At 42.4% G+C, this 11,474-nt stretch overlaps 1 protein-coding gene across 1 annotated transcript in view; it reads right to left on the bottom strand.

The window, feature by feature from the left end:
- The window catches only part of COL4A5 (collagen type IV alpha 5 chain), a 140,198-nt gene that overhangs the window by 3,204 nt on the left and 125,520 nt on the right, over positions 1 to 11,474 (bottom strand). The window contains exons 42-50 of the mRNA XM_054038885.1: positions 10,340 to 10,473; positions 9,660 to 9,732; positions 9,440 to 9,511; positions 8,631 to 8,759; positions 8,343 to 8,441; positions 6,082 to 6,294; positions 5,507 to 5,684; positions 1,531 to 1,645; positions 1,043 to 1,215 (exon numbers count right to left, since the gene is read on the bottom strand). Of these exons, the coding sequence (XP_053894860.1) occupies positions 1,043 to 1,215; positions 1,531 to 1,645; positions 5,507 to 5,684; positions 6,082 to 6,294; positions 8,343 to 8,441; positions 8,631 to 8,759; positions 9,440 to 9,511; positions 9,660 to 9,732; positions 10,340 to 10,473 (1,186 nt within the window). The remainder of the gene's footprint in view (positions 1 to 1,042; positions 1,216 to 1,530; positions 1,646 to 5,506; positions 5,685 to 6,081; positions 6,295 to 8,342; positions 8,442 to 8,630; positions 8,760 to 9,439; positions 9,512 to 9,659; positions 9,733 to 10,339; positions 10,474 to 11,474) is intronic.

Below are 11,474 nucleotides of genomic sequence, written 5' to 3'. Positions count from 1 at the left end.
GAAAAGGAAAAGGAGAAATAAATAGAAAGCTAAGTTTGGGTGAGATTGAAAATAGTGAATGATGATAAGGAGGAAAATGAGATTAAAAGATCCATGAGGGTTATTACTGGTCAGGAAAACATGTAATTACCACTGATCAGCCACACTGCAAACCAATGGCATAATGACTGCCTAATACAAAAATAAATGGTATTACTTAGGTGTTCTAATGGGAAGTAACTTAATTTCCATGTTGTAGATACCCACTAATGTTGTATAACACATTTTGTGGATAAAGCTCATTGTGCAACATTTGTGAAGTGTACAGCAGTCATTTTTCAATACAGCTGCAGTCAGAACTTGTTAATGCTCATTTGAGACACAAGTCACCATTCGGTAATAAAATTGGTATATATGAAAGCAAGTTATTTTTCCATAGAACAACAGTGCCACTCTAAACGTGTGAAGGAAGCGATAAGAGTAGAAGCCTGAAGAGTTTGCAAAATTCTAAGGTGAAATCATGGCCCCAGAGAAGTCGATGGCAAAACTTCCATTGACTTCAGTGGGGCCAGGATTCCCCCCCTGTACTTCTGCAATCAACATGTGAGATATTCGAGGCTGTCTAAATGTCAAGAAAAAAAACACAGAAATGATCATTCAGTGTCAGACTGTGACATCGTTACTCACATTGAATAAATACATCACTCTTTGATATTGTCCCACTCATTACAATGGGACTACTTTTGGAATAAGCTACTAGTCAATATGAGTAAGGGTGGGCAGAAAGTAGCTCTCAGCCCTTGCAAAATAGGCAATAGAATGCACCCCAGCAAGTTCGGACAAGATGTAAAGGATTTTGTCAAGTAAACAATTCCTGAAAAACTGGTCTTAGAAAGCATGACACACACATTTAGATGAGGGAAAAGGCACAAATTACCAGTTTTACAAGGATTAATAAGTCTTCAAATAAGGATCTAAATCACCATTTGTCCTTAGAAAATAAATGTGATTTCCAATGCATTCAGTACACAATAAGTGATGTGCAAGAAATAAGCTCTCTTACCTAAACATTTCTGCTATCTCTACAGTTGCCAGCCAGAAACTGTATGAATTAGCGTAGTAATTACAAGTACCACGACCATGACACTCAATAAAAGGAGCTGAGCGGAATTCTTCCAAACAGGAACCTGGGGATGCCAAGGCCTGTCCCGAGCCCTCTGCACCAGCACTAGTGTGCTAGAAAAGAAACAACTTGTAAGTTAAATTGGGATCCATAAGCACTAGGAGAAGTCACCCTGTTTCAAAAAATCAAGTTAATTCTTTTTTCCTGTTTGTTAAGACAATGCCGTAGATAACGTTCACCTAGGGTTACCGATTACAGTGGCATCTGAATTTTGGGAAATAACTGATCTCTGTTACCATAGTTGGCAGCTACAGGTAAATGTCATTTTAATGGTACAAACTGTTGTTTGTATCAGAAAATCCTGAAGTAGCTAATACAAAACACAAACAGTTAACAGTCAATTTGGGGAGAGAGGAGGAGGCCCTTACCATCATGAAAGAATAACCAATCCAAAGAGAGTCCCAACCTTGCGGACATGATGGAATTTGAATGGTCTGACTATGGACAGCAATGACCATGGCAGGAGCTTCACACACTGCACATCTGAACATGAGGAGAGGTATAAAAGAAACATTACGCCATTACAATGATGTATTAAGTAAGCCAAATACCAATTTTATTTCAGAAGAATGTAGAGAAATGACAGGAAAAATTGGGAAAAAGTAATGTAAGAAAGGCTGCTGTAACAATTTAGATCTACTGCACCCCTCGAACAGTTTTATATGTATGCAGAATTTCCCACTGCATCAGTGAAACAAATAGGAATACAGAACAGAATTTTTTTTTGTATCTAATTGCATTGAGTAACTTTAAAAAAAACTAACCTTTAATGAGCCCAATCAACCACTTCTTATGCAGGTAAAATTCGGAGAGCTCTGTTTAAAAATACATACTACAGTAGACTCCTTAAAAGGTGCTAGACTGACAATACTGAAAGCTAACATCCTTTGGTTTTCCACATAATAGGTCAAATACATAGTGGTAGTACTAGCTTGCCACACTATCTGCCTGTTGTGTACTAATCCTGATTTCAAGGGAACGGTGCCACAGGTCAGAAAGTGGAGTTCAGTCTTCAGAATAATCTGAGCGTGATCCAAAGGCCATTGAAAGATTCCCAATGGCTTAAACGGGCATTGGATCAGGCCCTCAGTCATTAGCTTGTCATCTGAGACTGTTGGCACGTATGCCAGTCATACTGGGTTTGTATCCAAATCGTAAAAGCCACAAAGTAATAGACTCCAAATGTCAACTCATTTCATCTAGACGATCCAAACAACTGTTGAAAGACAGTGACGCTACGGATATGGGCAAGATTTGAAACAGTGACCTTAAAGACAGATGTTCTTGCACTTTCATTCTAATTAATTATTAGCTCCAGGGGTGTTGGAACAATTTGTATAGTGGGGGTGCTGTGAGCCACTGAACCAAACTGTAAATCCTGTATATAATGGAAACCACTTTAAGTGAGGGGGTGCTGCAGCACCTAGTTCCAGCACCTCTGATTAGCTGGACACTCAAGCCCAATTTTGCTCTGTTACATGGCTTCACCTCCCAGTATCTTCATGTGGAGTTGTATCTACATAAGCAGTGGCAGAAATTGGCCCAGTAATATTTTGCACAAAGCTAACAGTGAAGACTCATATTCAGAGATGTTATTTACTAGTACAGTAACTGGAGTTCTTTCAGATGATTTGTTCCTATGGGTGCTCCACTCTAGGTGTGTGTGAGCACCCACATGCTTTCCATCAGAGATTTCTAGTAGCAGTGTCTTGGATCTGTGCCTCTGCCCTATAAATCCTTGTGCTTTGATTCAAGGGCATATAGGGGAATGCAGAACTGCCGCTGCTCCAGTTCCTTCTGAACTATAAAATCTGGCATGGCAAGGACTACAGTGTAGAGGGGAAGGAGGGCAGGTAGTGGAGCACCCACTCAAAGAACTCCAGTTACTGTACAGGTAATTAACCTCTCCTTCTTCTTCTTCGAGTAGTTATCCCTCTGCGTGCTACGCTTTAGGTGATTCCAAAGCAGTGCTCCAACTACGGAGGTGGGTGCTGAGAAGGATCTAGTACAGTTTGGAGAACAGCTGCACCTGCTATGGAAGCATGCACAATGAGCATAGTGGTGGGAAAAGGTGTGCACAGTCCACCAGGCAGCATCTTTGAAAGTATCTACAATGGGCAGTGGTGCTGGAACACTTAATAGTGGGGATGCTGAAAGCAGTTTTTACTTTTTATTCTCATGCCCTCCCCTCCTCCTGTCTGCGCTCTTCCCCCCCCCCCTCCATCCACCAGAGCTGGGGCCGGGAGCAGGGCCATGTCTCCGGGTGGGGGGAACCCAGATAGGGGTAAGGGAGCTGAGATGGAGGCCACAGCTGGAGGGAAGAAAAAAAAAAATCAGACCCCGAAGAGGCAGTGGGTCTTAAAGAACACTCTGTAAGGAGCATCTTCAATCTGTCCCCTCTCAGCTTTCTGGGTTTGATCTTCAGCCCACATAGACCTTACACGTCAATGGTACATGAAATCCACTGAGACAGTGGAAGCAGCTGGAATGCCTGTCACTGAGGGGAAGGTCTGGCAGGGTTTGAATCTTGGTGTTTTTGGTACAAGCCATGAAGGCCACAGACAAAAAGGGGCTGAGGGCATGCAGGAAGTCCCGACCATGAAAAGAAAGGTGGGGGGAACCCCCTACCCCAAAAGCACATAGCTTGCACAGAGGAAAAAAATAAAACCACAAACTAAAGAAAAGAAAAAGCAAGCAAGCAAAGTAATGCTAAAACTACTGGGCACCACAACTCTCCATCTTGAGCCACAGGTGGTTGAGAAGGAACTGGAGCAGATAAACTCCCCTATTTATCCTTGGATTGGAGCATGAGGATGTGTAGGGCGCAGGTATTGGCATACGGACACTACTACCAAAAATCTCTGATTGAAAGCTCATAGGCGTGTGCACATACCTACAGGAACAACTACTCAAAGAATTGCAGAATCTCTAACAGATGAGTCAAAAAAGGCTTCTCGATGGGTCAAGCTGGGAAGAGCTTTTTTTTCTGGAAGTTACTCTGGGTACCTTTGAGCAACCATCCAGTCCCCACAAAATTTTAAGTCTTTGTGCCAGATAAGAGCAGCAATTCTGTATTGGCTTGCAATGAAAGGTAGAGACAAGGTCCTGACCACTTATGCTCATTAAAGATTCCCTTGACACTTTTATAAAAGACTAGGCTTGCTAGATCCAGCATCCAGACCAACTTCCAGGCTGGTAGTTAGTTTCTGCTCACCCCTTCCTTCTAGTTTCCACTGGATAAGGCACACTTCACTTTCTGTCCACAACTGTGACACAGTGCTGCAGTGCATTGTTTAAAAGGTTTCCCATAGGATATTACATTTCAGGGATGCATGAAATATATTTAAATATAGGGCCAAATTTTCAGTTGGCAAAATTCCCCCAAAAGCAATGGAGTTTTGCCAGCTGAGAATTTGGCTCATAGTTTGTAAAGTTTGTTAAGTACTTTGGGATCCTTGGGTGAAAGGAAATATGCAAACATCTGTCTCTCTTCATAAGATATGATTATATGTTCTTTATGTCACTAATTGTCTCTCCTTGTGTATGTTCATAGCCTCTAGTACGTTGTGGATGCTACATAAATCATAAAAATATGCCCAGATGCACAATTTAAGGTTATATGCTATTCAAAGAGCAGAGTTGATGGGACTTTGTGAGGTAGTGATTTTGGCCCAGAATTGTAGGCTTTGTTACTCAAGTTTCACAAACCTTGATATTAACAGAAATGTTTTCAGAAATGTAAACAGGTCCATTCAAAACAATCTCTTTTCGCCTGGATTGTCCTGCAGTGTTTGCAACCCAAATACTATAGTATTGTGATGCTGCTGAGAACCAGAAGGTGAAAATGGTTTTAAAAAGGGAAACTAGTCTAGTCTACTTTCACTGTCCATGCTAAATAAAGCACAAGAAGTGCTATGCATCAATGAGAAGTAAAAACAGACATTTAAAAGCTTTGGGCCTATTAATGTGTTTTTAAAAATGTTTTTAAATGATGATGTCCCCTTAAAAGCACCAAAATTCATGAGATTTTAGATCAACGGATGGATTAAAAATGAAAAACTATGAAAATGTCCATGGCATTCTTAGGTGCCGTGGAAATAAAAGTAGCAATCAGTAGTGGCTGCCAGTCCCCTGCTCTGAGGCACTAAACTGGATTACACACATAACACATTTACCGCCATTAAAATAAGAAGTTGTTCTACTATTCCTCAGAGAAAATACATACAACTGATTAATCTTTTTACCATGTCTTAATATTCAGCCTGCAGGCCCAAAACCACATTTCAACAAGACGTGCTATCTATTCAGATCCCACACAAAATCTGACGGCCTATTTTGGCTCACCGGCTAATGAATGGCTGAATGCTCTGCCCAGTCAGTGGCTCCATGCTCATTGGCATTGGCTTTGGAGTGGACAGCCAATAGGAATAATCATTTCTTGATGCAAAATTACACACATTGTTGATGTTACAGAACATGAAGGGCATGGTGCTGAAACGGCGGAGACAGCTCCCAGCAGTACCTACAGAATAAGATATACACATATATGAATTATGACACAGAAAAGAATTCTCATCTTACTGTGCTTAAAGGAAAAGTAGCACCCCCGCCTCCCCCTTTTAAACACTATCTGCATATTCTTCTCAGCCTCTTATGAATGCACAGCATGGATTGCCAAACTGAAATATGCAGGCAAAATATTGCCTGTGAATTTCAGTGTGTGACCACTCATCTTTAAGGTGCAGGTGCAAGCCCATGGAGATGACAGATCTCAGCAGTCAAGTCCCTACCTTTATCTGAATGACCTTCTGGGCTGTAGGATTCTCAGGGATTACAAGGAATCAGAGAATTGTGAGAAGAAGCTGAAGCTTCCTTCCCCTGTAAAAGCCCGCACCAATAGTGCATACGATGCATCTCACCTAAGTCCTGGCCATGGGCTCTCTCATTTCCCTGCACGTACAGAAGAGAAAATCCATCGTATATCCTTATTGTTCCTTGTGGGCACAGTGGTGTGTCTGTAGTCTGGCTGTGTCGAGTTATAAGGAACCCATGAGCAACAGAAGCTGTTCCAGGAGGACCTGGTGGGCCTTGCAAGCCATCAGGACCAGGCGGTCCCTGCGTACCTTGAAAGCCTGTTTACACAGGAGAAGCACAGCGCAGACATTTGTTCGCATATCTGTTAACTACTTGAGAACATTTCGTCCAAGGAACACAGCACACTTTGAACACATTCATGAAGCCCAAACGCTCCTACGAATCAGGTGAATATTCTCCCCGGTTTTCAAAAGGGGTTTTAAAAAGGTAAATAAGTGCAGGCCTGTAGAAATGAAGGACCTGATTTTCAGAGGTATGGACGCAGCCAACCCCTCCCAAACTCCCATTGACCTCGGTTGGCTTTAGAATTGCTCAGCATGTCTGAAAATTAACCCAGAAGAGCTCAATGTTCTAAACTGCACATGACAGCAAGCAAAACCGATTGTCTAATCAGCCTGTGCAATGTTTCTTAGGTACTCAATGGCTCCAACAAGGAAGAAGGTTGGTCCAATGGTTAGGGTGCTAATCTGCAATTTGGGAGACCTTTGTGCAATACCCTGCTCCAGGGTACTTTCACAGGCTTCCGGTGTGGTCTTGGGCAAGTCATTTAAGTCCCTCGGTGACTGTTCCCCAGCTATAAAATAATGAGACTAATAGTATCGCCATATCTCACAGGTGTGTTCTGAGGATAAATGCCTTAGTCTGAGAAGTGCTCAGAAACTACAGTAAGTGGGGGCCATAGAGTACTGTAGTTAGCTATGAACAGGGTAGGTAAGCCATTCCAAACCCACACAACTGTATGTGCAGCTTAGCAAGTTAGCCCTACCTGACCTGCTTACAGGTCACAAAGCAAGTCAATGGCAGAGCTGAGCTAAGGGTCTTATGCTAGAACACACTCCCTCTCTTCGAGGAGATCCAAAATCCACTGAAATAAATGGAAAGACTGCAATGGGCTCTGGAACAGGCTCTAAGAATGGAAGATAAAATATGCCATAACAACCTTAGAGTAGAGCATAAAAAACGTGCCTGGGAACTTCAGGGTCCCTCTTTGTCATTGCTCTTAATTAGCTAAGTTTTAAGTCTCAATTTCTAGAAAGTTGGATCTTTTTCCTTCCTGGTTCTTCAGGACATTCTCTTCTTGCATGTTTTCAAACTATGCTAACAGAATATTTCACAGTGCTGGTCAAAAAACCAGGGCAAACAATTCCAAAAACTATTTTGTGGAATTTTTTGCCTCTGTGTGTTGTTGAAATGTTGACCTTTTCTCACCAGCACTGATATTTAATTTCGTTATGTATATTCCTTCCCATCATTTTGTTTGTCTCCTGGCTTTTTAGAAAACTTGGTACAAGTTACAATCTAGAACCTCCGCCTCCTCCAGATGAAGATTCAGCCCTGAGGGTTCTGACTCAAGCATTCAAGGCATACTACTTTGGAGCACCATCTTATTTGCATAATTTGATTCCCACCTACTCCCCACTTGCCTTCTATTTCTAGCTGATGCGTAAAATTTTCAAAAGTGACAAACACTTAAGAGTCCAAATTTCACTGAAAGTTAATGGGACTTTGGGTCCTGGTGCTTTTAATAGATTTTAGCTGGTGTCTAGTTAAACTTTTCCCCTCCCCCCGTTCAGTGCCTTTGCTCCACACAGACCTGACTTGATGGAATTCTTTCCCCATGAGAACAGTTTTTCTGATTCATTGTTTCAATGCAAAAACATAACACTTTATTTTCCCAGCTTCTACTCCTCTTTGTTTGTTTCTGTCCTAATTATACACCATGTGTCACAGGCTGCGAAGAGTGTTCTATTGAACTCAAAACAAAGTGAAATAAAACAACATCCAGGGAATGGATCCAGCAACAATACTGGTACTGAGTTTGCCACTGTGCGGTTTTAAGACTAATGACTTTTACAAGCCTACAGCATATGCCAGCAAAGACACCATATTGGACTATCTAACAGCAGGATAGCTGGGACACCCTATTCCTAAAAATGTAACATTGTTGCATGTGAATTGCAACAGAATACAAGTCCTGACATTTGTCTGCATTCTTAAGAAGCGATTTAAAAAAAAAAATTATTATTATTATTTTTTAACATACCAACCCCCTTTCTCCTCACCAGAACTAGGGTACTTATTATACCTGGTTGGCCTGGAAGTCCTCTCTCGCCTTTGCGTCCTCCTGGACCATCAAATCCAGGAAGTCCATCTCGCCCAGGATCCCCAGGAAGGCCTATTGGACCTAGAAAAATAAATGGAGCAATGAAAGTTACACTCTTGCAAGCATACCTAAGTCTCAGCAAATAAACCCAGGAACCTCTCTGGAGGAAACCGTGTACTTCATCCTAGGACAAATGGTCTACTGCATCCTATTAACTAGTCACTTCCTATAAACATAAGCAGTAAAGCCTGCAGTCCACAGTGATCATACCTGGCAATCCTGGTGGGCCTGACAATCCAGGTGGCCCTTTCAATCCAAGCTGGCCTGGTGGACCTGGAGGACCTGGGTCACCTTTTACTACGATGGTTTGTCCAGCAGGGCCAGGTAAGCCTGGTGGACCTAGGATAAAGAAAGTTTGTATTAGAGAGACGGACAATCCAAGATGGAGGTGACTCCAAAAGACACACAGGGAAGTTTGATTAGTTCATCAGCCCTATAATTCTTTAAGATGACATCAGCCAAGAGATCTGATCAATGGAATAAACAGTGCAACTAGAGGTTCAAAAATTTGCTCTTAGTTGCATCCTTGCAAAAAGGATAGACTGACTCTTATAAGGGCTGTCCATATATCCAAGGAAACACAGAGTAAAGTCAGCTTTATTACGTGTTAAACTGTGCTGAAGTCCTTTTCTCCATGGTACCACAAAACAACCACATTGAAAAAACTCAGCGGAGGAAGTGTCGGAACGGGAAATCATCAGCTACCCCCTCCCTCCTGAGCAGCTTCTTTCCACTGAATGAAGAGGGATGGGTCTACATCAGATATCTAAGTGGCTTTTCCCTTACTAGGAAAGTGGAAGGAAAGTTTTAAAAACAATGAATGGTGTTTGTTATTTTATAATGGTGTTTAAATTGCTATTCATATCATAGCACAACAAGGACAAAATTCCATTGCTGGGGTATCTCTGCCCAACCTGAGTGAGTTACACCAGGAATGGACTTGGTTCCATGCCTTTGGGTCCAATTCTACCTCCCCGAAGACAAGAAAGTGGCAGGGTAGCATCAACCATGATTCATACCTGGTGAACCTGATGGGCCTTGATCACCTTTAAAACCAATTGCTCCTGGAGGGCCAATGGGACCCTTCATACCTGAAACACCAAACCAATACAGTTACACAGTGAAAGTATGTGCTTCCTGAAAAAATCTACAGCATGAGCGCCCAAAGGGGGCTCCTCTCCTCTACTAGTTGGACATTACTGAGTTCTAAAGGCTTTGTTTGAAATGATTTTTAAATACCTGGAAATCCTGGAACACCTGGAACCCCAGGATCACCTTTCATTCCATTCAGGCCGGGACGACCAGGATCACCCTAAACAAAGTAGCTTCACAATTATTTAATCTTCTCATTGAGTCTCAGGAGAGAAAAAAGGTGGACTGGGGACAAACAAGAATCTATAGGATTTCCAAGCTTTCTTGCTACACTTAGAAACTTAATGAGCCAGGAAACAGCACCATGAATGTATAAATCCACAGCAAAAAAAGGAGAGCATGCAATAGGGCTCATTTATTATTACATCTGTGAACAGGACCAATGGGTGGCCTACAGTGGTATATAATACACACACACACACACACTCACTCTCTCTCTCTCTGACTGGGAGATTTGCCATCATCCCTCATTGGCAAGGGGCAACAGAGCAAGGGGACGCATTAGCTACTGTTGCTCTCACTTGGACACTATGGAGAAATCCTGCCCAGCCACCTATGTGCAGGAGGGAAGAGGGTTAGCGGTGATCCCAACATCCTCTTCACCTCCTCTGCCCACTAGAAGCCAGGATCTGTTCCAGAGTGTTAGAAACTACAGTCTGGCTTTAGGTTCATTATAAAATGCATCTTCCAACTAGAAGGCTCCATATTTTACTCTTTTTAAAAATAAAACACTCCCAGCTAGAAATAAGCATCACTCCTTATCATACCTGGCGTCCAGGTTGTCCTTGATCTCCTTTTAGACCAGGGAGGCCAGGCTGGCCTGACTGACCTGGGTTTCCTTTTTCTCCTTTAAATCCTCCATTTCCCGGGGGACCCCGTGGACCTTCTGGCCCTGGCAGACCTTGATATTACATAACAGATGTTCATGGATCAGTATGAGTCAGCCTGCCCATGACTCCTGTGCATTCTGTATGGATTTGCATATAAGGACTGTGGTCTCTACATTAAAATATCTATATTTTAGCTCGGCTTCCCCCCTCCACCCAATGCAAAGTGCATGGTTAGGGCCAATCTAATGGGAATGCATAGCGTTTTCCCCTTCTTGAGTGTTTTCTTGATTGACCAACTCCATTGTGAAAGCCAGTGTCACAGAGTGACACACACAGAGCGTAAAATGCTGCCACCTACTGCAGACAGAGTTTGACGTTTCCATTGAGGGAAGCAGGCCCGGTGTGCCCCCTCCCCAAAGTGCTGCTCCTGACTGGGGAAGGTAAAAAAATGCCACTAAATCCTGCATCTCTTAGAGGCTGTTCCACCTCTTAAGAGGCAGAGGAGACAGGCATAGGGGCAAGAGCAGAGCTTTCCCCAACCAAAGCTCAGGGGTGAATGCCCCTTTCAGTTGATTAATCTCCTCTCCAATAATTAGGCTGATTTCAATATATAAACCCCAATGGAGATTGGACATTTGTTTCAATTATTTTCTCTCACATTCAGGATTAGTTTTTTCTTAAATGTGCACTCAACAAATTTCTCCATTGAGCAGTAGGGAGTACCTAAACACGACCCTGGGGATTGCATTACCCTTTCCTTTATGTAGACAGAGGGTGAAATACCCTGTTGTTGACATTTTCATGTAAGTTCATAAAAACAGCTCATAGTATATTGAAAACAAAACACCTGATCAGATCATTTCACCTTTGTTCCACAGTGATAAATACAAGGTCACCGTTACTCATATGTGACACAAACTGCATGGCAAGTAAAATGGAAAGTGCTGCTAGGCTTTATATCCATTTATACCTTTATATGTGGAGATGAAGGGGTCTAACAAATAGAGTCTTCTCTTTGCTGGAGAATTCATGACTTTCTCCTCCTTAATTCTACCCATGTAATAAGATTTTA

Source organism: Malaclemys terrapin, chromosome 9 (assembly GCF_027887155.1).
Source record: "Malaclemys terrapin pileata isolate rMalTer1 chromosome 9, rMalTer1.hap1, whole genome shotgun sequence".
NCBI lineage: Eukaryota > Metazoa > Chordata > Testudines > Emydidae > Malaclemys > Malaclemys terrapin.
The sequence above is the reverse complement of the archived record's forward strand: the minus strand, read 5'-3'. Positions and strand labels throughout refer to the sequence as shown.